Here is a 26,187-nt window from a genome sequence, read left to right on the forward strand (position 1 = left end):
CACTTAATATCCACCGGAGTCTGGTCAGATCCTCGAGAGGAACCGATCCAGAGACCTTCGGATTTCGTGGCATTGAGCTTTGCTCCGGAAGCGCGTTCGTATGTACCAATTAGCGCGAAAGCCCTGCGTATAGAGTAAGAGTCTCGCAGCAGGAGGGTCGTGTCGTCGGCGTACTGAGTTGTTTTAACCGTCGCTTTTGACTGGGGAAGATGAAGACCGGTGACCTGAGGGTCTTTCCTGATCGCGTTCCCCAGAACCTCTGCACAAAGGCAGTAGAGCATGGGGCTAAGGGGGCAACCTTGGCGGACGCCGCGCTGTAGGGGGAAGAAGCTCGTGAGCCAGCCGTTATTACATACCGAGGCTTTACTGCCGTTGTACAGAGTCTTAATCCAGCGCCTAAAAACAGGCCCGAAATTCATTTTCTCGAGAACGCGATCGAGAAAATATCTGTCCACTCTATCAAAAGCTTTTCCCTGATCAAGTGCAATGAGGGCACCGGGAAGTCGTTTAGTTTCGGCATAGTCGAGAATATCCCTGATTAGGAAGTTGTTCTCGAAGATGCTTCGTCCCGGCACCCCGCATGTCTGATCAGGAGAAAGAACTGACGCGAGTACGGGTTTCAGCCTGTTTGCCAGTGCTTTTGCGCCAATCTTGTAATCTACGTTAAGTAGTGAGATTGGGCGCCAGTTCTTGAGGAGAAGCCTATCTCCCTTTTTAAAGAGCAACGAGAGTATGCTCCGCGTCTGGGATTCAGAGAGGTGGGTATGATCGTATCCACTATTTAAAGTATCCACCAGATCACACCCTACTAAATCCCAGAAGCGGAGATAGAACTCGGCTGGGAGACCGTCGTCTCCGGGGGTCTTGTTCCTCTTCATCTGGGTGAGGGCCTCACGGCAATCAGCCTCAGATAAAGGGGATTCAAGTGAAGACCTCTCCTCCTCGGAAAGGCGAGCGTCCAGCCTAGAGAGCAAGGAATCCTGAGCCTCAGGGTCTGTTGTTTCAGCGGTGTAAAGCGTGGTGTAAAACTCGCGCACCGCAGCCAAGATGTCTGAGGTGTTTGAGGCTGTACGGCCGCTGGAGGTGTGAAGCTCGGTGATGCTGTGTTTGGTGCGATTGTTGCTCTCTAGGCCGAAGAAATACCGGGTGGGTTTTTCCCCTTCCTCAAGCCATTGTGCTCTAGAGCGGACTTTAACCCCTTCTAGCACGCGGGTCTGTGCGTCTTCTAGCTCCTGCTTTATAGCACGGAGGCGAGAGACGTCAGCACCGCGCGTGTTTAGGCGTTGGTATTCCCTCTCTAGGGCGGCAATGTGGTGTCGCTTTTCTTTGGAAAGACGCACCGACGCGGCTATCGCAAGACGCTTTAGGTGAAATTTTCCCAAATCCCACCAGACCCGGCGGTCTGGGAACTGGGGTCGTTTCTGCTGCCACGAGGGCCAGAAGGCGCGAACGCTTTTGCGAAAGTCCTCGTTCTGCAGGACCGAGACATTAAATTTCCATACACCTCGCCCTGCTGGCTCGATGTCGGGGATTGTGAGGCGCGCATGTACGGCTGCGTGGTCTGAGAAAGGGAATGGCCTGACGGTACAAGACCCCCCCTGCATGAAAGGTTCCGGGGCGTAGATACGATCGATCCGTGTTCCTACCCTGCGATCAGGCGTGATGTAAGTTACTGCCGTACCCGATGGTGAGTACGATCGATAGAGGTCTAAGACCCGGAACCGTTCAAGGAAGGTATGTAAAGCAGGGTATCCTAATGTACCGCTAAGCGCGCTACCCCCCCATTTATCTAGGGCTAAGTTACTTACACAATTAAAATCGCCTCCGATGATGGCGGGTACCCCCGGGTGAGAGAGCCGCCAAAGATTTCCGTAAAAGGCGACTCTCTCTGCCGGGAGATTCGGAGCATAAAGGTTGTTCAAAGAGAAGTGAGTTTTGTTAACCTCAATGAGGACGCTGAGGAACCTGCCCTCAGTATCCCGTTTGAGGCTCACAAACTTGAAATTAAAGGACGGCTTAAACAGCACTCCGACGCCACGCGCGTGAGGAGACCCACAGCTCCAATAAGCCGGTCCCCCCCACTCCTTTTCCCAATGCTGCTCTTCCGTGGCAGTTGAAATGTGGGTCTCCTGCACGAACGCAACATCGCAGTTCATGCTGCGAAGCGCACTAAAAACTTTTTCACGTTTAGGCGCCTCGTGGATGCCATTGACGTTAATCGTGCAAACCGAGAACGCCATTGTGAAACAAATATAGGTTAACATAACCATGACGTTAAGATTAATGATGCACATCTTTACCCTCGTAGAGGTGTTGGAAATGTTGGCGGTAGAGCTTGTCAAACAGCTGTTTAGCACGCTGCTCCCCCTTCATGTTCTCCCATCGGGTGCGGAGTTCGCTCTGTGCTGCGTGTCCAGCGAGTCGCAGCTTTTGGTGCGTGTAATCACCGTGCTTGTGCTGGAGAAAGAGGGCGAGTGCGTCCAGTCGGGAGCTTGAGTCCACTCCAGCGATTCTGCGGGCGTCTGATTTGAGATCTTTTACGAAAGCCCGCTCGTTTTCAGCTCGACTTCCAGCTCGACTTTCCTTTCGCGGGGGAGAGTCCGTTAAGTGAAGACCGGGTGGTCTTTTCTCTCCGGTCTTCGGGGAGGGTTCCTCGGTGCCGGTCTTTGGGGAGGACTCTGTTGGTATAAGGGAATCCGCGGAGATTGTGTGCTCTTGCGCTGTTGCGGGGGCAGCTGCCTCGTCCTGGTCCTTTTCGCTGTCAGAGGCCGTCTCTGTCGGTAGCGGCAGATCCGGCGATAGTGGTGGGAGTGTCTCCTCCTCCTGCGCGCACTGCATGCGCTCCTGTTCGGTGGTGAGTTCTTCTCGACGACGGCGATGAGGGCGTCGGCGCGGTTTGGTGCATTCTTTCACACCGTGGCCTATCTCTGAGCATCTTAGGCAACTCTGAGGTTGCCCAGTATATTTGAAGCTCAGAGAGGCTCCGTTTGTTGTTAGGCGGGCTGGCAGGTCACGGAGTAACTTGTCGTACAGGACAAGGCGGCATCCATTTTCGAAAGCAGCCAGGTCGGGCTCTTTGTGATGAAGCCGCGAAATAGAGTGTAGGTCTCCGTATCTGGTCATCAAGTCGCGGAAGGTGTCATCCGGGAACTCAACAGGCACAAATACGGAGACTGCCGTTCTGCGCACGGAGACTGGGGCGAGTTGGTAGTGGCGGCCGCCGACGTCGAGGCCTCGAGAGGCAGCGAGAACAGCTGACTGCTCGGTTTTGAAGGTGACCTCTAGGCCAGAGACCACCTGGGCGGTGCCGACAATGTCGGCGGTTTCTGTCCCCAGGAAGGCGCGCAGGACCTCCGCCGCAGAGACTGGTGTGCTGTCGTATCGCAGACGTACTGTCCGCAGGGCTGCGAAAGACCGAAAGACGGTTGGTTTTCGCTGTTGTAAAGCGGCCTCCCTGTAAGACATAGTCTTTCCAGTGGGCGTGGCTTTGGGCGTGTCCGTGGGCGTGTCCGTGGGCGTGTCCATGTCGTTTTCTGTTGGAGGAACCATTTTGGTGGGCGTGGTCAGGGCGTGTTCTAGAGGCGTTCCCAAGCTGTGGGCGCGGTCCTGCTAAGCCCTGGTGCTAGCAGGTTTCTCTAGATCAAGCGTTATACCGTGGAAATTCCCAGAGAACGAAACACGTGTTTACGTGATTACGTAATCCGGGTTTTCCCACGCCGAGGGCGCTTATACGAGAAGACCCTCGTCTATTCTTATCTAACCTTCAAACCCGAGGCTTACACTCGTCTTCGGTCGATAAGAACAGATACTACACTTGATCTTAGCCAAAAGGCCGAGAAGCGATGCAGAATCTGGCTCGGACTACATGGAGCGTTTATCATTCTAGGCCTCCACCATGTGGGTGACGGACTCGGTTTTAGGCCCTTCTGCCTCCTAAGATCACATGTGATGATCAGTCATGAACGTAGTGCTATCACGTACGAGCAGTATTCGCTTGATACACCGTCTTTGCGAGTGCAATGAGACATTTTTACCGCGCTAGTGCGTGCGTACGTTCTCACCGCACCGCTATAAAAGTCTAAAATATCACCGAGATCTTTCGTCTACGGCCATACCATCGAGAAAACACCGGTTCTCGTCCGATCACCGAAGTTAAGCTCGATTGGGCGCGGTTAGTACTTGGATGGGTGACCGCCTGGGAATACCGCGTGCTGTAGGCATTTCTTTTTCATTTTTTTCTAAACTATAAAGAAAAAGTTAGTGCAGGTTGATCATTGTCTAAGCTAAAGAAATGCCTCAGTTGTATGCGTTCTCAACTCGATCTATAGACAATTCAGGCATACTCAGCGACCGTATTGTAATCAAAATCGCGGTCGTAAACGTTCGCAAACGTTCAGCAGATTCAAGTAGAGTCATAATATTACAAGCGATCAGATCAGTGGATTGTGAAAGCCTGTAAGAGCGTTAGTACTCGCATAGGAAATGTCTCTCAATGCAGTAAAATACTATGAGAGAAAGTGCGCAGTATTATCGCATTGGTCGCGCGTTTACACCGCGAGTGAACACGAACATTACTCAGCTCACATCTCATACAAGCTGAGATGCCATTCATAGCGTAAACCTTGTCCAAATAAATGCTTTTCGAGATCATGTTTTCACTCACTAGAATAAAGCGCGAAGGTTGCAAAGCAGCGCGCGTATTCCACTGTTCTATTTTAGTGACGAAACAGTCGCACTGAACTTTCATCGCCGGTTAGCAACAACTGATCAAAACACAGCTCACCTTCGCTCGTTTCATCGCAAAAACACCGCTAGAATGCAGACCAAACACGACTAAAGCCTCTGCCCACCATGACGGTAATGTGAGAGCAAGTTGTTCGCTATTAGAAGTTAGAAATTTTACAATAGTTGACTGATTACAAGCGGTGTGAAGTCCGTGCTCTCGAGTCGCTCGTTGTGATTGTGTTGTGATTACACTTGATTCGTATTGTTCGGGGACTAGCGCGAACGCAGGTCCCCACTACCAGAAATTATACGCTCGAGTTACCCACATTTGGGGTAATCGCAGGGGTCAACCCAATCGAAGTGCAATGAGAGGGCCTCACCCTGAGAGGACCGCCTTGGTGATCACGGTAAACCTCCCGCGTCAGGTAAGTATGAGTTTATTTGGCGTCCCTGTACACCGACTGTCCCCGGCTGATTTCATCCTCCATGTGGGAACGGTGCATCGCGGTGATTATGACCCGTCGTCTTAATGACGATCCTGTCTCTTATTGATCTCTCCCGCTATAGCTCGCATGAACAGCACGTAAATGATGCTCGAGGTGTTGCTTGAATGTGTCTTCCCGAAAGGGAAGGGGGCCGTACTCGGAGGTAGTGCAATACCGAGACAACCCGTGGCTGGGACGCAGCAAGCCGCTTATTCCACAGCCAGTTTCCAAAAATCAGTTTAATATATGAGCTACTCAATGAGCAGCGTATCAGATATTAAGCTGATAAGAACAGATACTACACTTGATCTTAGCCAAAAGGCCGAGAAGCGATGCAGAATCTGGCTCGGACTACATGGAGCGTTTATCATTCTAGGCCTCCGCCATGTGGGTGACGGACTCGGTTTTAGGCCCTTCTGCCTCCTAAGATCACATGTGATGATCAGTCATGAACGTAGTGCTATCACGTACGAGCAGTATTCGCTTGATACACCGTCTTTGCGAGTGCAATGAGACATTTTTACCGCGCTAGTGCGTGCGTACGTTCTCACCGCACCGCTATAAAAGTCTAAAATATCACCGAGATCTTTCGTCTACGGCCATACCATCGAGAAAACACCGGTTCTCGTCCGATCACCGAAGTTAAGCTCGATTGGGCGCGGTTAGTACTTGGATGGGTGACCGCCTGGGAATACCGCGTGCTGTAGGCATTTCTTTTTCATTTTTTTCTAAACTATAAAGAAAAAGTTAGTGCAGGTTGATCATTGTCTAAGCTAAAGAAATGCCTCAGTTGTATGCGTTCTCAACTCGATCTATAGACAATTCAGGCATACTCAGCGACCGTATTGTAATCAAAATCGCGGTCGTAAACGTTCGCAAACGTTCAGCAGATTCAAGTAGAGTCATAATATTACAAGCGATCAGATCAGTGGATTGTGAAAGCCTGTAAGAGCGTTAGTACTCGCATAGGAAATGTCTCTCAATGCAGTAAAATACTATGAGAGAAAGTGCGCAGTATTATCGCATTGGTCGCGCGTTTACACCGCGAGTGAACACGAACATTACTCAGCTCACATCTCATACAAGCTGAGATGCCATTCATAGCGTAAACCTTGTCCAAATAAATGCTTTTCGAGATCATGTTTTCACTCACTAGAATAAAGCGCGAAGGTTGCAAAGCAGCGCGCGTATTCCACTGTTCTATTTTAGTGACGAAACAGTCGCACTGAACTTTCATCGCCGGTTAGCAACAACTGATCAAAACACAGCTCACCTTCGCTCGTTTCATCGCAAAAACACCGCTAGAATGCAGACCAAACACGACTAAAGCCTCTGCCCACCATGACGGTAATGTGAGAGCAAGTTGTTCGCTATTAGAAGTTAGAAATTTTACAATAGTTGACTGATTACAAGCGGTGTGAAGTCCGTGCTCTCGAGTCGCTCGTTGTGATTGTGTTGTGATTACACTTGATTCGTATTGTTCGGGGACTAGCGCGAACGCAGGTCCCCACTACCAGAAATTATACGCTCGAGTTACCCACATTTGGGGTAATCGCAGGGGTCAACCCAATCGAAGTGCAATGAGAGGGCCTCACCCTGAGAGGACCGCCTTGGTGATCACGGTAAACCTCCCGCGTCAGGTAAGTATGAGTTTATTTGGCGTCCCTGTACACCGACTGTCCCCGGCTGATTTCATCCTCCATGTGGGAACGGTGCATCGCGGTGATTATGACCCGTCGTCTTAATGACGATCCTGTCTCTTATTGATCTCTCCCGCTATAGCTCGCATGAACAGCACGTAAATGATGCTCGAGGTGTTGCTTGAATGTGTCTTCCCGAAAGGGAAGGGGGCTGTACTCGGAGGTAGTGCAATACCGAGACAACCCGTGGCTGGGACGCAGCAAGCCGCTTATTCCACAGCCAGTTTCCAAAAATCAGTTTAATATATGAGCTACTCAATGAGCAGCGTATCAGATATTAAGCTGATAAGAACAGATACTACACTTGATCTTAGCCAAAAGGCCGAGAAGCGATGCAGAATCTGGCTCGGACTACATGGAGCGTTTATCATTCTAGGCCTCCGCCATGTGGGTGACGGACTCGGTTTTAGGCCCTTCTGCCTCCTAAGATCACATGTGATGATCAGTCATGAACGTACGAGCAGTATTCGCTTGATACACCGTCTTTGCGAGTGCAATGAGACATTTTTACCGCGCTAGTGCGTGCGTACGTTCTCACCGCACCGCTATAAAAGTCTAAAATATCACCGAGATCTTTCGTCTACGGCCATACCATCGAGAAAACACCGGTTCTCGTCCGATCACCGAAGTTAAGCTCGATTGGGCGCGGTTAGTACTTGGATGGGTGACCGCCTGGGAATACCGCGTGCTGTAGGCATTTCTTTTTCATTTTTTTTCTAAACTATAAAGAAAAAGTCAGTGCAGGTTGATCATTGTCTAAGCTAAAGAAATCCCTCAGTTGTATGCGTTCTCAACTCGATCTATAGACAATTCAGGCATACTCAGCGACCGTATTGTAATCAAAATCGCGGTCGTAAACGTTCGCAAACGTTCAGCAGATTCAAGTAGAGTCATAATATTACAAGCGATCAGATTAGTGGATTGTGAAAGCCTGTGAGAGCGTTAGTACTCGCATAGGAAATGTCTCTCAATGCAGTAAAATACTATGAGAGAAAGTGCGCAGTATTATCGCATTGGTCGCGCGTTTACACCGCGAGTGAACACGATTATTACTCAGCTCACATCTCATACAAGCTGAGATGCCATTCATAGCGTAAACCTTGTCCAAATAAATGCTTTTCGAGATCATGTTTTCACTCACTAGAATAAAGCGCGAAGGTTGCAAAGCAGCGCGCGTATTCCACTGTTCTATTTTAGTGACGAAACAGTCGCACTGAACTTTCATCGCCGGTTAGCAACAACTGATCAAAACACAGCTCACCTTCGCTCGTTTCATCGCAAAAACACCGCTAGAATGCAGACCAAACACGACTAAAGCCTCTGCCCACCATGACGGTAATGTGAGAGCAAGTTGTTCGCTATTAGAAGTTAGAAATTTTACAATAGTTGACTGATTACAAGCGGTGTGAAGTCCGTGCTCTCGAGTCGCTCGTTGTGATTGTGTTGTGATTACACTTGATTCGTATTGTTCGGGGACTAGCGCGAACGCAGGTCCCCACTACCAGAAATTATACGCTCGAGTTACCCACATTTGGGGTAATCGCAGGGGTCAACCCAATCGAAGTGCAATGAGAGGGCCTCACCCTGAGAGGACCGCCTTGGTGATCACGGTAAACCTCCCGCGTCAGGTAAGTATGAGTTTATTTGGCGTCCCTGTACACCGACTGTCCCCGGCTGATTTCATCCTCCATGTGGGAACGGTGCATCGCGGTGATTATGACCCGTCGTCTTAATGACGATCCTGTCTCTTATTGATCTCTCCCGCTATAGCTCGCATGAACAGCACGTAAATGATGCTCGAGGTGTTGCTTGAATGTGTCTTCCCGAAAGGGAAGGGGGCCGTACTCGGAGGTAGTGCAATACCGAGACAACCCGTGGCTGGGACGCAGCAAGCCGCTTATTCCACAGCCAGTTTCCAAAAATCAGTTTAATATATGAGCTACTCAATGAGCAGCGTATCAGATATTAAGCTGATAAGAACAGATACTACACTTGATCTTAGCCAAAAGGCCGAGAAGCGATGCAGAATCTGGCTCGGACTACATGGAGCGTTTATCATTCTAGGCCTCCGCCATGTGGGTGACGGACTCGGTTTTAGGCCCTTCTGCCTCCTAAGATCACATGTGATGATCAGTCATGAACGTACGAGCAGTATTCGCTTGATACACCGTCTTTGCGAGTGCAATGAGACATTTTTACCGCGCTAGTGCGTGCGTACGTTCTCACCGCACCGCTATAAAAGTCTAAAATATCACCGAGATCTTTCGTCTACGGCCATACCATCGAGAAAACACCGGTTCTCGTCCGATCACCGAAGTTAAGCTCGATTGGGCGCGGTTAGTACTTGGATGGGTGACCGCCTGGGAATACCGCGTGCTGTAGGCATTTCTTTTTCATTTTTTTCTAAACTATAAAGAAAAAGTTAGTGCAGGTTGATCATTGTCTAAGCTAAAGAAATGCCTCAGTTGTATGCGTTCTCAACTCGATCTATAGACAATTCAGGCATACTCAGCGACCGTATTGTAATCAAAATCGCGGTCGTAAACGTTCGCAAACGTTCAGCAGATTCAAGTAGAGTCATAATATTACAAGCGATCAGATCAGTGGATTGTGAAAGCCTGTAAGAGCGTTAGTACTCGCATAGGAAATGTCTCTCAATGCAGTAAAATACTATGAGAGAAAGTGCGCAGTATTATCGCATTGGTCGCGCGTTTACACCGCGAGTGAACACGAACATTACTCAGCTCACATCTCATACAAGCTGAGATGCCATTCATAGCGTAAAGCTTGTCCAAATAAATGCTTTTCGAGATCATGTTTTCACTCACTAGAATAAAGCGCGAAGGTTGCAAAGCAGCGCGCGTATTCCACTGTTCTATTTTAGTGACGAAACAGTCGCACTGAACTTTCATCGCCGGTTAGCAACAACTGATCAAAACACAGCTCACCTTCGCTCGTTTCATCGCAAAAACACCGCTAGAATGCAGACCAAACACGACTAAAGCCTCTGCCCACCATGACGGTAATGTGAGAGCAAGTTGTTCGCTATTAGAAGTTAGAAATTTTACAATAGTTGACTGATTACAAGCGGTGTGAAGTCCGTGCTCTCGAGTCGCTCGTTGTGATTGTGTTGTGATTACACTTGATTCGTATTGTTCGGGGACTAGCGCGAACGCAGGTCCCCACTACCAGAAATTATACGCTCGAGTTACCCACATTTGGGGTAATCGCAGGGGTCAACCCAATCGAAGTGCAATGAGAGGGCCTCACCCTGAGAGGACCGCCTTGGTGATCACGGTAAACCTCCCGCGTCAGGTAAGTATGAGTTTATTTGGCGTCCCTGTACACCGACTGTCCCCGGCTGATTTCATCCTCCATGTGGGAACGGTGCATCGCGGTGATTATGACCCGTCGTCTTAATGACGATCCTGTCTCTTATTGATCTCTCCCGCTATAGCTCGCATGAACAGCACGTAAATGATGCTCGAGGTGTTGCTTGAATGTGTCTTCCCGAAAGGGAAGGGGGCCGTACTCGGAGGTAGTGCAATACCGAGACAACCCGTGGCTGGGACGCAGCAAGCCGCTTATTCCACAGCCAGTTTCCAAAAATCAGTTTAATATATGAGCTACTCAATGAGCAGCGTATCAGATATTAAGCTGATAAGAACAGATACTTTTTTTTTGTATTTGAATAGTTTATTTACAATAAATCAAATCTATTATACAATCTTTAAATCCAGTTGAGGACTATATCTAATCTTGATTACAATGGTTGTTTTGACAATATCGATAATGTGTAGTTTTAGAGAAGAGAGGGATCCCGGGAGAAATCCGCCTCTCCGGCTCTTGCACGACAGAGGCGTTAATCCCCCCGGAAGCCTCGCTCCTCCCATTGTTCACGCGGTTTATTTCACCGCTTATGGCATTATATATTTGGAGTTGTACATTGGATACATGTTGGCCTCCTCGCTGTTTCCACAGGTGGGAGGACAGTGAGGGGCGGAGGGGGTATTGATGTTTCTCCAGCCACCGTGCTTACAATTAAGTGGACAGTGGTGGAAAAGAGGGGGGTAGCCAGATCGCCATGCGCACAATTAAGTGGACAGCGATAGGCAAGGGAAGGAGAAGTAATGCGATGGGGCCCGGGGCGAGTTGCCCTGGGTTGCCCGGTTTTATTGTGTGCTATACGAGGACAGAGAGGGCCTCGCCCCGCCAGCAGCAGAGGACATCATTGATGCCCCAGCGGCTATACGCGGCAAGAGGTCCGAGGACGGCCGCGTCCCTCTCTATCCTCTCTCTGATCTTATATTTAGCTACACTGACTATTTCTGCTTGTCTCTTCTCGAATAGAGAAGTGTTCCTTGCAGTCCACAGACACCATAGTATGAGTTTAAAGATGTACACCACTAAGTTAGTTTTGCTCTTGTCACCCTTAGCTGTGGATAGTCCAAGAGTAAGGATGACAGTGTTAACATTACGGGTTAGGGGAGTAGCGTTAATCCGCTCAGCTATAGGAAATGCCCAGTCCCAAACCCGCGTCGCAAAGTCGCAAGATAAAAACACGTGCTTTAATGTCTCGGTCCTGCCACAGCGGTGGCATTTCGGCGAAAACGTGCAGTGCATGTGGCTGGTGAGGAAACTCGCTGTGCGAACCACGCGGTGGCGGATCTTCCACAGCAGGTCGCTCTCCCAATTCGTGCTCAGCCCGCCGTATGTGTTCCGCCAGACTGAGAACCAGGGAATCCCTGGCAGTCGCAGTCTGTCTTCCCACGTCTGTTGAGCTTTGCTTGGATTAGGGAGGAGTGCTACAAACTCCGAGTAGATGTTTTTAACCTTCAGCGCTCGGAGGGGAGCGGAAGCTAGCCAAGGCTTGATCTCCGCCATGGCCTGGAGGAGATCGTCATAGACCCTGGGTCGTTTTCCAGGCGCCGCGACCGGGGCGGAATTGCCTTTCAGCCAATTCCACTCCTCACGGATACCGAGCTTGCGGCTAGTCCAATAGCGCGCTAGGTTTGCCCATGGAGCGTTATTGTCAGGGTTAGCCACTTGTGCAATCCATTTCAGCTGCAGGGATTTCACCTTTGACTGAATGTGGATGGCCGCCAGGCCTCCCTTTTCTCGCGGTTGCACGCACTTTTCTCTGCTAACCTGGGGGGTCTTACCAGACCAGACAAAATCCCAGACAAGTTTGTTCACCTTTGTGGCTACAGGAGGGGGCATTCTTAGCACACTGGCTGTGTACCAGAGTTTGCTCATCCCGAGTACATTGGTTATTAGAACTTTGCCCTTCAGGGATAGAGTCCGGCTGCGCCACAAGGTGAGGGTTTTTTCGAGTTTTTCTACGCGAGGTGCCCAGTTAAACTCGGTCAGGTCTCCAAACCCGTGCCAGATTCCAAGGATATGGAGCTTGTCTCTCTGCCACTTAATATCCACCGGAGTCTGGTCAGATCCTCGAGAGGAACCGATCCAGAGACCTTCGGATTTCGTGGCATTGAGCTTTGCTCCGGAAGCGCGTTCGTATGTACCAATTAGCGCGAAAGCCCTGCGTATAGAGTAAGAGTCTCGCAGCAGGAGGGTCGTGTCGTCGGCGTACTGAGTTGTTTTAACCGTCGCTTTTGACTGGGGAAGATGAAGACCAGTGACCTGGGGGTCTTTCCTGATCGCGTTCCCCAGAACCTCTGCACAAAGGCAGTAGAGCATGGGGCTAAGGGGGCAACCTTGGCGGACGCCGCGCTGTAGGGGGAAGAAGCTCGTGAGCCAGCCGTTATTACATACCGAGGCTTTACTGCCGTTGTACAGAGTCTTAATCCAGCGCCTAAAAACAGGCCCGAAATTCATTTTCTCGAGAACGCGATCGAGAAAATCTCTGTCCACTCTATCAAAAGCTTTTTCCTGATCAAGTGCAATGAGGGCACCGGGAAGTCGTTTAGTTTCGGCATAGTCGAGAATATCCCTGATTAGGAAGTTGTTCTCGAAGATGCTTCGTCCCGGCACCCCGCATGTCTGATCAGGAGAAAGAACTGACGCGAGTACGGGTTTCAGCCTGTTTGCCAGTGCTTTTGCGCCAATCTTGTAATCTACGTTAAGTAGTGAGATTGGGCGCCAGTTCTTGAGGAGAAGCCTATCTCCCTTTTTAAAGAGCAACGAGAGTATGCTCCGCGTCTGGGATTCAGAGAGGTGGGTATGATCGTATCCACTATTTAAAGTATCCACCAGATCACACCCTACTAAATCCCAGAAGCGGAGATAGAACTCGGCTGGGAGACCGTCGTCTCCGGGGGTCTTGTTCCTCTTCATCTGGGTGAGGGCCTCACGGCAATCAGCCTCAGATAAAGGGGATTCAAGTGAAGACCTCTCCTCCTCGGAAAGGCGAGCGTCCAGCCTAGAGAGCAAGGAATCCTGAGCCTCAGGGTCTGTTGTTTCAGCGGTGTAAAGCGTGGTGTAAAACTCGCGCACCGCAGCCAAGATGTCTGAGGTGTTTGAGGCTGTACGGCCGCTGGAGGTGTGAAGCTCGGTGATGCTGTGTTTGGTGCGATTGTTGCTCTCTAGGCCGAAGAAATACCGGGTGGGTTTTTCCCCTTCCTCAAGCCATTGTGCTCTAGAGCGGACTTTAACCCCTTCTAGCACGCGGGTCTGTGCGTCTTCTAGCTCCTGCTTTATAGCACGGAGGCGAGAGACGTCAGCACCGCGCGTGTTTAGGCGTTGGTATTCCCTCTCTAGGGCGGCAATGTGGTGTCGCTTTTCTTTGGAAAGACGCACCGACGCGGCTATCGCAAGACGCTTTAGGTGAAATTTTCCCAAATCCCACCAGACCCGGCGGTCTGGGAACTGGGGTCGTTTCTGCTGCCACGAGGGCCAGAAGGCGCGAACGCTTTTGCGAAAGTCCTCGTTCTGCAGGACCGAGACATTAAATTTCCATACACCTCGCCCTGCTGGCTCGATGTCGGGGATTGTGAGGCGCGCATGTACGGCTGCGTGGTCTGAGAAAGGGAATGGCCTGACGGTACAAGACCCCCCCTGCATGAAAGGTTCCGGGGCGTAGATACGATCGATCCGTGTTCCTACCCTGCGATCAGGCGTGATGTAAGTTACTGCCGTACCCGATGGTGAGTACGATCGATAGAGGTCTAAGACCCGGAACCGTTCAAGGAAGGTATGTAAAGCAGGGTATCCTAATGTACCGCTAAGCGCGCTACCCCCCCATTTATCTAGGGCTAAGTTACTTACACAATTAAAATCGCCTCCGATGATGGCGGGTACCCCCGGGTGAGAGAGCCGCCAAAGATTTCCGTAAAAGGCGACTCTCTCTGCCGGGAGATTCGGAGCATAAAGGTTGTTCAAAGAGAAGTGAGTTTTGTTAACCTCAATGAGGACGCTGAGGAACCTGCCCTCAGTATCCCGTTTGAGGCTCACAAACTTGAAATTAAAGGACGGCTTAAACAGCACTCCGACGCCACGCGCGTGAGGAGACCCACAGCTCCAATAAGCCGGTCCCCCCCACTCCTTTTCCCAATGCTGCTCTTCCGTGGCAGTTGAAATGTGGGTCTCCTGCACGAACGCAACATCGCAGTTCATGCTGCGAAGCGCACTAAAAACTTTTTCACGTTTAGGCGCCTCGTGGATGCCATTGACGTTAATCGTGCAAACCGAGAACGCCATTGTGAAACAAATATAGGTTAACATAACCATGACGTTAAGATTAATGATGCACATCTTTACCCTCGTAGAGGTGTTGGAAATGTTGGCGGTAGAGCTTGTCAAACAGCTGTTTAGCACGCTGCTCCCCCTTCATGTTCTCCCATCGGGTGCGGAGTTCGCTCTGTGCTGCGTGTCCAGCGAGTCGCAGCTTTTGGTGCGTGTAATCACCGTGCTTGTGCTGGAGAAAGAGGGCGAGTGCGTCCAGTCGGGAGCTTGAGTCCACTCCAGCGATTCTGCGGGCGTCTGATTTGAGATCTTTAACGAAAGCCCGCTCGTTTTCAGCTCGACTTCCAGCTCGACTTTCCTTTCGCGGGGGAGAGTCCGTTAAGTGAAGACCGGGTGGTCTTTTCTCTCCGGTCTTCGGGGAGGGTTCCTCGGTGCCGGTCTTTGGGGAGGACTCTGTTGGTATAAGGGAATCCGCGGAGATTGTGTGCTCTTGCGCTGTTGCGGGGGCAGCTGCCTCGTCCTGGTCCTTTTCGCGGTCAGAGGCCGTCTCTGTCGGTAGCGGCAGATCCGGCGATAGTGGTGGGAGTGTCTCCTCCTCCTGCGCGCACTGCATGCGCTCCTGTTCGGTGGTGAGTTCTTCTCGACGACGGCGATGAGGGCGTCGGCGCGGTTTGGTGCATTCTTTCACACCGTGGCCTATCTCTGAGCATCTTAGGCAACTCTGAGGTTGCCCAGTATATTTGAAGCTCAGAGAGGCTCCGTTTGTTGTTAGGCGGGCTGGCAGGTCACGGAGTAACTTGTCGTACAGGACAAGGCGGCATCCATTTTCGAAAGCAGCCAGGTCGGGCTCTTTGTGATGAAGCCGCGAAATAGAGTGTAGGTCTCCGTATCTGGTCATCAAGTCGCGGAAGGTGTCATCCGGGAACTCAACAGGCACAAATACGGAGACTGCCGTTCTGCGCACGGAGACTGGGGCGAGTTGGTAGTGGCGGCCGCCGACGTCGAGGCCTCGAGAGGCAGCGAGAACAGCTGACTGCTCGGTTTTGAAGGTGACCTCTAGGCCAGAGACAACCTGGGCGGTGCCGACAATGTCGGCGGTTTCTGTCCCCAGGAAGGCGCGCAGGACCTCCGCCGCAGAGACTGGTGTGCTGTCGTATCGCAGACATACTGTCCGCAGGGCTGCGAAAGACCGAAAGACGGTTGGTTTTCGCTGTTGTAAAGCGGCCTCCCTGTAAGACATAGTCTTTCCAGTGGGCGTGGCTTTGGGCGTGTCCGTGGGCGTGTCCGTGGGCGTGTCCATGTCGTTTTCCGTTGGAGGAACCATTTTGGTGGGCGTGGTCAGGGCGTGGTCAGGACGTGTTCTAGAGGCGTTCCCAAGCTGTGGGCGCGGTCCTGCTAAGCCCTGGTGCTAGCAGGTTTCTCTAGATCAAGCGTTATACCGTGGAAATTCCCAGAGAACGAAACACGTGTTTACGTGATTACGTAATCCGGGTTTTCCCACGCCGAGGGCGCTTATACGAGAAGACCCTCGTCTATTCTTATCTAACCTTCAAACCCGAGGCTTACACTCGTCTTCGGTCGATAAGAACAGATACTACACTTGATCTTAGCCAAAAGGCCGAGAAGCGATGCAGAATCTGGCTCGGACTACATGGAGCGTTTATCATTCTAGGCCTCCGCCATGTGGGTGACGGACTCGGTTTTAGGCCCTTCTGCCTCCTAAGATCACATGTGATAATCAGTCATGAACGTAGTGCTATCACGTACGAGCAGTATTCGCTTGATACACCGTCTTTGCGAGTGCAATGAGACATTTTTACCGCGCTAGTGCGTGCGTACGTTCTCACCGCACCGCTATAAAAGTCTAAAATATCACCGAGATCTTTCGTCTACGGCCATACCATCGAGAAAACACCGGTTCTCGTCCGATCACCGAAGTTAAGCTCGATTGGGCGCGGTTAGTACTTGGATGGGTGACCGCCTGGGAATACCGCGTGCTGTAGGCATTTCTTTTTCATTTTTTTTCTAAACTATAAAGAAAAAGTCAGTGCAGGTTGATCATTGTCTAAGCTAAAGAAATCCCTCAGTTGTATGCGTTCTCAACTCGATCTATAGACAATTCAGGCATACTCAGCGACCGTATTGTAATCAAAATCGCGGTCGTAAACGTTCGCAAACGTTCAGCAGATTCAAGTAGAGTCATAATATTACAAGCGATCAGATTAGTGGATTGTGAAAGCCTGTGAGAGCGTTAGTACTCGCATAGGAAATGTCTCTCAATGCAGTAAAATACTATGAGAGAAAGTGCGCAGTATTATCGCATTGGTCGCGCGTTTACACCGCGAGTGAACACGAACATTACTCAGCTCACATCTCATACAAGCTGAGATGCCATTCATAGCGTAAACCTTGTCCAAATAAATGCTTTTCGAGATCATGTTTTCACTCACTAGAATAAAGCGCGAAGGTTGCAAAGCAGCGCGCGTATTCCACTGTTCTATTTTAGTGACGAAACAGTCGCACTGAACTTTCATCGCCGGTTAGCAACAACTGATCAAAACACAGCTCACCTTCGCTCGTTTCATCGCAAAAACACCGCTAGAATGCAGACCAAACACGACTAAAGCCTCTGCCCACCATGACGGTAATGTGAGAGCAAGTTGTTCGCTATTAGAAGTTAGAAATTTTACAATAGTTGACTGATTACAAGCGGTGTGAAGTCCGTGCTCTCGAGTCGCTCGTTGTGATTGTGTTGTGATTACACTTGATTCGTATTGTTCGGGGACTAGCGCGAACGCAGGTCCCCACTACCAGAAATTATACGCTCGAGTTACCCACATTTGGGGTAATCGCAGGGGTCAACCCAATCGAAGTGCAATGAGAGGGCCTCACCCTGAGAGGACCGCCTTGGTGATCACGGTAAACCTCCCGCGTCAGGTAAGTATGAGTTTATTTGGCGTCCCTGTACACCGACTGTCCCCGGCTGATTTCATCCTCCATGTGGGAACGGTGCATCGCGGTGATTATGACCCGTCGTCTTAATGACGATCCTGTCTCTTATTGATCTCTCCCGCTATAGCTCGCATGAACAGCACGTAAATGATGCTCGAGGTGTTGCTTGAATGTGTCTTCCCGAAAGGGAAGGGGGCCGTACTCGGAGGTAGTGCAATACCGAGACAACCCGTGGCTGGGACGCAGCAAGCCGCTTATTCCACAGCCAGTTTCCAAAAATCAGTTTAATATATGAGCTACTCAATGAGCAGCGTATCAGATATTAAGCTGATAAGAACAGATACTACACTTGATCTTAGCCAAAAGGCCGAGAAGCGATGCAGAATCTGGCTCGGACTACATGGAGCGTTTATCATTCTAGGCCTCCGCCATGTGGGTGACGGACTCGGTTTTAGGCCCTTCTGCCTCCTAAGATCACATGTGATGATCAGTCATGAACGTACGAGCAGTATTCGCTTGATACACCGTCTTTGCGAGTGCAATGAGACATTTTTACCGCGCTAGTGCGTGCGTACGTTCTCACCGCACCGCTATAAAAGTCTAAAATATCACCGAGATCTTTCGTCTACGGCCATACCATCGAGAAAACACCGGTTCTCGTCCGATCACCGAAGTTAAGCTCGATTGGGCGCGGTTAGTACTTGGATGGGTGACCGCCTGGGAATACCGCGTGCTGTAGGCATTTCTTTTTCATTTTTTTCTAAACTATAAAGAAAAAGTTAGTGCAGGTTGATCATTGTCTAAGCTAAAGAAATGCCTCAGTTGTATGCGTTCTCAACTCGATCTATAGACAATTCAGGCATACTCAGCGACCGTATTGTAATCAAAATCGCGGTCGTAAACGTTCGCAAACGTTCAGCAGATTCAAGTAGAGTCATAATATTACAAGCGATCAGATCAGTGGATTGTGAAAGCCTGTAAGAGCGTTAGTACTCGCATAGGAAATGTCTCTCAATGCAGTAAAATACTATGAGAGAAAGTGCGCAGTATTATCGCATTGGTCGCGCGTTTACACCGCGAGTGAACACGAACATTACTCAGCTCACATCTCATACAAGCTGAGATGCCATTCATAGCGTAAAGCTTGTCCAAATAAATGCTTTTCGAGATCATGTTTTCACTCACTAGAATAAAGCGCGAAGGTTGCAAAGCAGCGCGCGTATTCCACTGTTCTATTTTAGTGACGAAACAGTCGCACTGAACTTTCATCGCCGGTTAGCAACAACTGATCAAAACACAGCTCACCTTCGCTCGTTTCATCGCAAAAACACCGCTAGAATGCAGACCAAACACGACTAAAGCCTCTGCCCACCATGACGGTAATGTGAGAGCAACTTGTTCGCTATTAGAAGTTAAAATTTTTACAATAGTTGACTGATTACAAGCGGTGTGAAGTCCGTGCTTCACGAGTCGCTCGTTGTGATTGTGTTGTGATTACACTTGATTCGTATTGTTCGGGGACTAGCGCGAACGCAGGTCCCCACTACCAGAAATTATACGCTCGAGTTACCCACATTTGGGGTAATCGCAGGGGTCAACCCAATCGAAGTGCAATGAGAGGGCCTCACCCTGAGAGGACCGCCTTGGTGATCACGGTAAACCTCCCGCGTCAGGTAAGTATGAGTTTATTTGGCGTCCCTGTACACCGACTGTCCCCGGCTGATTTCATCCTCCATGTGGGAACGGTGCATCGCGGTGATTATGACCCGTCGTCTTAATGACGATCCTGTCTCTTATTGATCCCTCCCGCTATAGCTCGCATGAACAGCACGTAAATGATGCTCGAGGTGTTGCTTAAATGTGTCTTCCCGAAAGGGAAGGGGGCCGTACTCGGAGGTAGTGCAATACCGAGACAACCCGTGGCTGGGACGCAGCAAGCCGCTTATTCCACAGCCAGTTTCCAAAAATCAGTTTAATATATGAGCTACTCAATGAGCAGCGTATCAGATATTAAGCTGATAAGAACAGATACTACACTTGATCTTAGCCAAAAGGCCGAGAAGCGATGCAGAATATGGCTCGGACTACATGGAGCGTTTATCATTCTAGGCCTCCGCCATGTGGGTGACGGACTCGGTTTTAGGCCCTTCTGCCTCCTAAGATCACATGTGATGATCAGTCATGAACGTAGTGCTATCACGTACGAGCAGTATTCGCTTGATACACCGTCTTTGCGAGTGCAATGAGACATTTTTACCGCGCTAGTGCGTGCGTACGTTCTCACCGCACCGCTATAAAAGTCTAAAATATCACCGAGATCTTTCGTCTACGGCCATACCATCGAGAAAACACCGGTTCTCGTCCGATCACCGAAGTTAAGCTCGATTGGGCGCGGTTAGTACTTGGATGGGTGACCGCCTGGGAATACCGCGTGCTGTAGGCATTTCTTTTTCATTTTTTTCTAAACTATAAAGAAAAAGTTAGTGCAGGTTGATCATTGTCTAAGCTAAAGAAATGCCTCAGTTGTATGCGTTCTCAACTCGATCTATAGACAATTCAGGCATACTCAGCGACCGTATTGTAATCAAAATCGCGGTCGTAAACGTTCGCAAACGTTCAGCAGATTCAAGTAGAGTCATAATATTACAAGCGATCAGATCAGTGGATTGTGAAAGCCTGTAAGAGCGTTAGTACTCGCATAGGAAATGTCTCTCAATGCAGTAAAATACTATGAGAGAAAGTGCGCAGTATTATCGCATTGGTCGCGCGTTTACACCGCGAGTGAACACGAACATTACTCAGCTCACATCTCATACAAGCTGAGATGCCATTCATAGCGTAAAGCTTGTCCAAATAAATGCTTTTCGAGATCATGTTTTCACTCACTAGAATAAAGCGCGAAGGTTGCAAAGCAGCGCGCGTATTCCACTGTTCTATTTTAGTGACGAAACAGTCGCACTGAACTTTCATCGCCGGTTAGCAACAACTGATCAAAACACAGCTCACCTTCGCTCGTTTCATCGCAAAAACACCGCTAGAATGCAGACCAAACACGACTAAAGCCTCTGCCCACCATGACGGTAATGTGAGAGCAACTTGTTCGCTATTAGAAGTTAAAATTTTTACAATAGTTGACTGATTACAAGCGGTGTGAAGTCCGTGCTTCACGAGTCGCTCGTTGTGATTGTGTTGTGATTACACTTGATTCGTATTGTTCGGGGACTAGCGCGAACGCAGGTCCCCACTACCAGAAATTATACGCTCGAGTTACCCACATTTGGGGTAATCGCAGGGGTCAACCCAATCGAAGTGCAATGAGAGGGCCTCACCCTGAGAGGACCGCCTTGGTGATCACGGTAAACCTCCCGCGTCAGGTAAGTATGAGTTTATTTGGCGTCCCTGTACACCGACTGTCCCCGGCTGATTTCATCCTCCATGTGGGAACGGTGCATCGCGGTGATTATGACCCGTCGTCTTAATGACGATCCTGTCTCTTATTGATCCCTCCCGCTATAGCTCGCATGAACAGCACGTAAATGATGCTCGAGGTGTTGCTTAAATGTGTCTTCCCGAAAGGGAAGGGGGCCGTACTCGGAGGTAGTGCAATACCGAGACAACCCGTGGCTGGGACGCAGCAAGCCGCTTATTCCACAGCCAGTTTCCAAAAATCAGTTTAATATATGAGCTACTCAATGAGCAGCGTATCAGATATTAAGCTGATAAGAACAGATACTACACTTGATCTTAGCCAAAAGGCCGAGAAGCGATGCAGAATATGGCTCGGACTACATGGAGCGTTTATCATTCTAGGCCTCCGCCATGTGGGTGACGGACTCGGTTTTAGGCCCTTCTGCCTCCTAAGATCACATGTGATGATCAGTCATGAACGTAGTGCTATCACGTACGAGCAGTATTCGCTTGATACACCGTCTTTGCGAGTGCAATGAGACATTTTTACCGCGCTAGTGCGTGCGTACGTTCTCACCGCACCGCTATAAAAGTCTAAAATATCACCGAGATCTTTCGTCTACGGCCATACCATCGAGAAAACACCGGTTCTCGTCCGATCACCGAAGTTAAGCTCGATTGGGCGCGGTTAGTACTTGGATGGGTGACCGCCTGGGAATACCGCGTGCTGTAGGCATTTCTTTTTCATTTTTTTCTAAACTATAAAGAAAAAGTTAGTGCAGGTTGATCATTGTCTAAGCTAAAGAAATGCCTCAGTTGTATGCGTTCTCAACTCGATCTATAGACAATTCAGGCATACTCAGCGACCGTATTGTAATCAAAATCGCGGTCGTAAACGTTCGCAAACGTTCAGCAGATTCAAGTAGAGTCATAATATTACAAGCGATCAGATCAGTGGATTGTGAAAGCCTGTAAGAGCGTTAGTACTCGCATAGGAAATGTCTCTCAATGCAGTAAAATACTATGAGAGAAAGTGCGCAGTATTATCGCATTGGTCGCGCGTTTACACCGCGAGTGAACACGAACATTACTCAGCTCACATCTCATACAAGCTGAGATGCCATTCATAGCGTAAACCTTGTCCAAATAAATGCTTTTCGAGATCATGTTTTCACTCACTAGAATAAAGCGCGAAGGTTGCAAAGCAGCGCGCGTATTCCACTGTTCTATTTTAGTGACGAAACAGTCGCACTGAACTTTCATCGCCGGTTAGCAACAACTGATCAAAACACAGCTCACCTTCGCTCGTTTCATCGCAAAAACACCGCTAGAATGCAGACCAAACACGACTAAAGCCTCTGCCCACCATGACGGTAATGTGAGAGCAACTTGTTCGCTATTAGAAGTTAAAATTTTTACAATAGTTGACTGATTACAAGCGGTGTGAAGTCCGTGCTTCACGAGTCGCTCGTTGTGATTGTGTTGTGATTACACTTGATTCGTATTGTTCGGGGACTAGCGCGAACGCAGGTCCCCACTACCAGAAATTATACGCTCGAGTTACCCACATTTGGGGTAATCGCAGGGGTCAACCCAATCGAAGTGCAATGAGAGGGCCTCACCCTGAGAGGACCGCCTTGGTGATCACGGTAAACCTCCCGCGTCAGGTAAGTATGAGTTTATTTGGCGTCCCTGTACACCGACTGTCCCCGGCTGATTTCATCCTCCATGTGGGAACGGTGCATCGCGGTGATTATGACCCGTCGTCTTAATGACGATCCTGTCTCTTATTGATCCCTCCCGCTATAGCTCGCATGAACAGCACGTAAATGATGCTCGAGGTGTTGCTTAAATGTGTCTTCCCGAAAGGGAAGGGGGCCGTACTCGGAGGTAGTGCAATACCGAGACAACCCGTGGCTGGGACGCAGCAAGCCGCTTATTCCACAGCCAGTTTCCAAAAATCAGTTTAATATATGAGCTACTCAATGAGCAGCGTATCAGATATTAAGCTGATAAGAACAGATACTTTTTTTGTATTTGAATAGTTTATTTACAATAAATCAAATCTATTATACAATCTTTAAATCCAGTTGAGGACTATATCTAATCTTGATTACAATGGTTGTTTTGACAATATCGATAATGTGTAGTTTTAGAGAAGAGAGGGATCCCGGGAGAAATCCGCCTTTCCGGCTCTTGCACGACAGAGGCGTTAATCCCCCCGGAAGCCTCGCTCCTCCCATTGTTCACGCGGTTTATTTCACCGCTTATGGCATTATATATTTGGAGTTGTACATTGGATACATGTTGGCCTCCTCGCTGTTTCCACAGGTGGGAGGACAGTGAGGGGCGGAGGGGGTATTGATGTTTCTCCAGCCACCGTGCTTACAATTAAGTGGACAGTGGTGGAAAAGAGGGGGGTAGCCAGATCGCCATGCGCACAATTAAGTGGACAGCGATAGGCAAGGGAAGGAGAAGTAATGCGATGGGGCCCGGGGCGAGTTGCCCTGGGTTGCCCGGTTTTATTGTGTGCTATACGAGGACAGAGAGGGCCTCGCCCCGCCAGCAGCAGAGGACATCATTGATGCCCCAGCGGCTATACGCGGCAAGAGGTCCGAGGACGGCCGCGTCCCTCTCTATCCTCTCTCTGATCTTATATTTAGCTACACTGACTATTTCTGCTTGTCTCTTCTCGAATAGAGAAGTGTTCCTTGCAGTCCACAGACACCATAGTATGAGTTTAAAGATGTACACCACTAAGTTAGTTCTGCTCTTGTCACCCTTAGCTGTGGATAGTCCAAGAGTAAGGATGACAGTGTTAACATTACGGGTTAGGGGAGTAGCGTTAATCCGCTCAGCTATAGGAAATGCCCAGTCCCAAACCCGCGTCGCAAAGTCGCAAGATAAAAACACGTGCTTTAATGTCTCGGTCCTGCCACAGCGGTGGCATTTCGGCGAAAACGTGCAGTGCATGTGGCTGGTGAGGAAACTCGCTGTGCGAACCACGCGGTGGCGGATCTTCCACAGCAGGTCGCTCTCCCAATTCGTGCTCAGCCCGCCGTATGTGTTCCGCCAGACTGAGAACCAGGGAATCCCTGGCAGTCGCAGTCTGTCTTCCCACGTCTGTTAAGCTTTGCTTGGATTAGGGAGGAGTGCTACAAACTCCGAGTAGATGTTTTTAACCTTCAGCGCTCGGAGGGGAGCGGAAGCTAGCCAAGGCTTGATCTCCGCCATGGCCTGGAGGAGATCGTCATAGACCCTGGGTCGTTTTCCAGGCGCCGCGACCGGGGCGGAATTGCCTTTCAGCCAATTCCACTCCTTACGGATACCGAGCTTGCGGCTAGTCCAATAGCGCGCTAGGTTTGCCCATGGAGCGTTATTGTCAGGGTTAGCCACTTGTGCAATCCATTTCAGCTGCAGGGATTTCACCTTTGACTGAATGTGGATGGCCGCCAGGCCTCCCTTTTCTCGCGGTTGCACGCACTTTTCTCTGCTAACCTGGGGGGTCTTACCAGACCAGACAAAATCCCAGACAAGTTTGTTCACCTTTGTGGCTACAGGAGGGGGCATTCTTAGCACACTGGCTGTGTACCAGAGTTTGCTCATCCCGAGTACATTGGTTATTAGAACTTTGCCCTTCAGGGATAGAGTCCGGCTGCGCCACAAGGTGAGGGTTTTTTCGAGTTTTTCTACGCGAGGTGCCCAGTTAAACTCGGTCAGGTCTCCAAACCCGTGCCAGATTCCAAGGATATGGAGCTTGTCTCTCTGCCACTTAATATCCACCGGAGTCTGGTCAGATCCTCGAGAGGAACCGATCCAGAGACCTTCGGATTTCGTGGCATTGAGCTTTGCTCCGGAAGCGCGTTCGTATGTACCAATTAGCGCGAAAGCCCTGCGTATAGAGTAAGAGTCTCGCAGCAGGAGGGTCGTGTCGTCGGCGTACTGAGTTGTTTTAACCGTCGCTTTTGACTGGGGAAGATGAAGACCAGTGACCTGAGGGTCTTTCCTGATCGCGTTCCCCAGAACCTCTGCACAAAGGCAGTAGAGCATGGGGCTAAGGGGGCAACCTTGGCGGACGCCGCGCTGTAGGGGGAAGAAGCTCGTGAGCCAGCCGTTATTACATACCGAGGCTTTACTGATGTTGTACAGAGTCTTAATCCAGCGCCTAAAAACAGGCCCGAAATTCATTTTCTCGAGAACGCGATCGAGAAAATCTCTGTCCACTCTATCAAAAGCTTTTTCCTGATCAAGTGCAATGAGGGCACCGGGAAGTCGTTTAGTTTCGGCATAGTCGAGAATATCCCTGATTAGGAAGTTGTTCTCGAAGATGCTTCGTCCCGGCACCCCGCATGTCTGATCAGGAGAAAGAACTGACGCGAGTACGGGTTTCAGCCTGTTTGCCAGTGCTTTTGCGCCAATCTTGTAATCTACGTTAAGTAGTGAGATTGGGCGCCAGTTCTTGAGGAGAAGCCTATCTCCCTTTTTAAAGAGCAACGAGAGTATGCTCCGCGTCTGGGATTCAGAGAGGTGGGTATGATCGTATCCACTATTTAAAGTATCCACCAGATCACACCCTACTAAATCCCAGAAGCGGAGATAGAACTCGGCTGGGAGACCGTCGTCTCCGGGGGTCTTGTTCCTCTTCATCTGGGTGAGGGCCTCACGGCAATCAGCCTCAGATAAAGGGGATTCAAGTGAAGACCTCTCCTCCTCGGAAAGGCGAGCGTCCAGCCTAGAGAGCAAGGAATCCTGAGCCTCAGGGTCTGTTGTTTCAGCGGTGTAAAGCGTGGTGTAAAACTCGCGCACCGCAGCCAAGATGTCTGAGGTGTTTGAGGCTGTACGGCCGCTGGAGGTGTGAAGCTCGGTGATGCTGTGTTTGGTGCGATTGTTGCTCTCTAGGCCGAAGAAATACCGGGTGGGTTTTTCCCCTTCCTCAAGCCATTGTGCTCTAGAGCGGACTTTAACCCCTTCTAGCACGCGGGTCTGTGCGTCTTCTAGCTCCTGCTTTATAGCACGGAGGCGAGAGACGTCAGCACCGCGCGTGTTTAGGCGTTGGTATTCCCTCTCTAGGGCGGCAATGTGGTGTCGCTTTTCTTTGGAAAGACGCACCGACGCGGCTATCGCAAGACGCTTTAGGTGAAATTTTCCCAAATCCCACCAGACCCGGCGGTCTGGGAACTGGGGTCGTTTCTGCTGCCACGAGGGCCAGAAGGCGCGAACGCTTTTGCGAAAGTCCTCGTTCTGCAGGACCGAGACATTAAATTTCCATACAC

At 50.0% G+C, this 26,187-nt stretch overlaps 1 protein-coding gene, 24 non-coding genes and 2 pseudogenes across 25 annotated transcripts in view; 8 read left to right on the top strand and 19 right to left on the bottom strand.

Moving 5' to 3' along the window:
* Positions 1-3,828, bottom strand: part of LOC125570279 — a 5,575-nt gene extending 1,747 nt beyond the window's left edge. Inside the window, exon 1 of the mRNA XM_048731764.1 lies at positions 2,301-3,828. Coding sequence (XP_048587721.1) covers positions 2,301-3,549 — 1,249 coding nt within the window. The 5' untranslated portion in view covers positions 3,550-3,828. The remainder of the gene's footprint in view (positions 1-2,300) is intronic.
* Positions 3,650-3,844, bottom strand: LOC125570815. Its single transcript, XR_007313127.1, has one exon. It is a non-coding gene; the product is annotated as a U2 spliceosomal RNA (small nuclear RNA).
* Positions 3,845-4,101: 257 nt separating this feature from the next.
* On the top strand, positions 4,102-4,220 carry LOC125570999. The gene has a single exon (XR_007313309.1). It is a non-coding gene; the product is annotated as a 5S ribosomal RNA (ribosomal RNA).
* A 772-nt stretch (positions 4,221-4,992) lies between these two features.
* On the bottom strand, positions 4,993-5,158 carry LOC125570401. Its single transcript, XR_007312728.1, has one exon. It is a non-coding gene; the product is annotated as a U1 spliceosomal RNA (small nuclear RNA).
* A 193-nt stretch (positions 5,159-5,351) lies between these two features.
* LOC125570736 lies at positions 5,352-5,544 on the bottom strand. The gene has a single exon (XR_007313061.1). It is a non-coding gene; the product is annotated as a U2 spliceosomal RNA (small nuclear RNA).
* A 257-nt stretch (positions 5,545-5,801) lies between these two features.
* LOC125571000 lies at positions 5,802-5,920 on the top strand. The gene has a single exon (XR_007313310.1). It is a non-coding gene; the product is annotated as a 5S ribosomal RNA (ribosomal RNA).
* A 772-nt stretch (positions 5,921-6,692) lies between these two features.
* LOC125570402 lies at positions 6,693-6,858 on the bottom strand. Its single transcript, XR_007312729.1, has one exon. It is a non-coding gene; the product is annotated as a U1 spliceosomal RNA (small nuclear RNA).
* Positions 6,859-7,051: 193 nt separating this feature from the next.
* LOC125570476 lies at positions 7,052-7,244 on the bottom strand. Its single transcript, XR_007312801.1, has one exon. It is a non-coding gene; the product is annotated as a U2 spliceosomal RNA (small nuclear RNA).
* Positions 7,245-7,488: 244 nt separating this feature from the next.
* On the top strand, positions 7,489-7,607 carry LOC125571001. The gene has a single exon (XR_007313311.1). It is a non-coding gene; the product is annotated as a 5S ribosomal RNA (ribosomal RNA).
* A 773-nt stretch (positions 7,608-8,380) lies between these two features.
* LOC125570403 lies at positions 8,381-8,546 on the bottom strand. The gene has a single exon (XR_007312730.1). It is a non-coding gene; the product is annotated as a U1 spliceosomal RNA (small nuclear RNA).
* Positions 8,547-8,739: 193 nt separating this feature from the next.
* On the bottom strand, positions 8,740-8,932 carry LOC125570737. Its single transcript, XR_007313062.1, has one exon. It is a non-coding gene; the product is annotated as a U2 spliceosomal RNA (small nuclear RNA).
* Positions 8,933-9,176: 244 nt separating this feature from the next.
* LOC125571003 lies at positions 9,177-9,295 on the top strand. Its single transcript, XR_007313313.1, has one exon. It is a non-coding gene; the product is annotated as a 5S ribosomal RNA (ribosomal RNA).
* A 772-nt stretch (positions 9,296-10,067) lies between these two features.
* On the bottom strand, positions 10,068-10,233 carry LOC125570404. The gene has a single exon (XR_007312731.1). It is a non-coding gene; the product is annotated as a U1 spliceosomal RNA (small nuclear RNA).
* A 193-nt stretch (positions 10,234-10,426) lies between these two features.
* Positions 10,427-10,630, bottom strand: LOC125570805 (annotated as a pseudogene).
* Positions 10,631-15,989: 5,359 nt separating this feature from the next.
* Positions 15,990-16,184, bottom strand: LOC125570816. Its single transcript, XR_007313128.1, has one exon. It is a non-coding gene; the product is annotated as a U2 spliceosomal RNA (small nuclear RNA).
* Positions 16,185-16,441: 257 nt separating this feature from the next.
* On the top strand, positions 16,442-16,560 carry LOC125571004. Its single transcript, XR_007313314.1, has one exon. It is a non-coding gene; the product is annotated as a 5S ribosomal RNA (ribosomal RNA).
* A 773-nt stretch (positions 16,561-17,333) lies between these two features.
* Positions 17,334-17,499, bottom strand: LOC125570406. The gene has a single exon (XR_007312733.1). It is a non-coding gene; the product is annotated as a U1 spliceosomal RNA (small nuclear RNA).
* A 193-nt stretch (positions 17,500-17,692) lies between these two features.
* Positions 17,693-17,885, bottom strand: LOC125570738. The gene has a single exon (XR_007313063.1). It is a non-coding gene; the product is annotated as a U2 spliceosomal RNA (small nuclear RNA).
* A 244-nt stretch (positions 17,886-18,129) lies between these two features.
* On the top strand, positions 18,130-18,248 carry LOC125571005. Its single transcript, XR_007313315.1, has one exon. It is a non-coding gene; the product is annotated as a 5S ribosomal RNA (ribosomal RNA).
* A 773-nt stretch (positions 18,249-19,021) lies between these two features.
* LOC125570407 lies at positions 19,022-19,187 on the bottom strand. The gene has a single exon (XR_007312734.1). It is a non-coding gene; the product is annotated as a U1 spliceosomal RNA (small nuclear RNA).
* Positions 19,188-19,380: 193 nt separating this feature from the next.
* On the bottom strand, positions 19,381-19,573 carry LOC125570740. The gene has a single exon (XR_007313065.1). It is a non-coding gene; the product is annotated as a U2 spliceosomal RNA (small nuclear RNA).
* A 257-nt stretch (positions 19,574-19,830) lies between these two features.
* Positions 19,831-19,949, top strand: LOC125571006. Its single transcript, XR_007313316.1, has one exon. It is a non-coding gene; the product is annotated as a 5S ribosomal RNA (ribosomal RNA).
* A 773-nt stretch (positions 19,950-20,722) lies between these two features.
* On the bottom strand, positions 20,723-20,888 carry LOC125570408. The gene has a single exon (XR_007312735.1). It is a non-coding gene; the product is annotated as a U1 spliceosomal RNA (small nuclear RNA).
* A 193-nt stretch (positions 20,889-21,081) lies between these two features.
* LOC125570741 lies at positions 21,082-21,274 on the bottom strand. Its single transcript, XR_007313066.1, has one exon. It is a non-coding gene; the product is annotated as a U2 spliceosomal RNA (small nuclear RNA).
* Positions 21,275-21,531: 257 nt separating this feature from the next.
* Positions 21,532-21,650, top strand: LOC125571007. The gene has a single exon (XR_007313318.1). It is a non-coding gene; the product is annotated as a 5S ribosomal RNA (ribosomal RNA).
* A 773-nt stretch (positions 21,651-22,423) lies between these two features.
* On the bottom strand, positions 22,424-22,589 carry LOC125570409. Its single transcript, XR_007312736.1, has one exon. It is a non-coding gene; the product is annotated as a U1 spliceosomal RNA (small nuclear RNA).
* A 193-nt stretch (positions 22,590-22,782) lies between these two features.
* Positions 22,783-22,963, bottom strand: LOC125570793 (annotated as a pseudogene).
* Positions 22,964-26,187: the final 3,224 nt, after the last annotated feature.

This window comes from Nematostella vectensis, chromosome 8 (genome assembly GCF_932526225.1).
Source record: "Nematostella vectensis chromosome 8, jaNemVect1.1, whole genome shotgun sequence".
Taxonomy (NCBI): Eukaryota; Metazoa; Cnidaria; class Anthozoa; order Actiniaria; family Edwardsiidae; genus Nematostella; species Nematostella vectensis.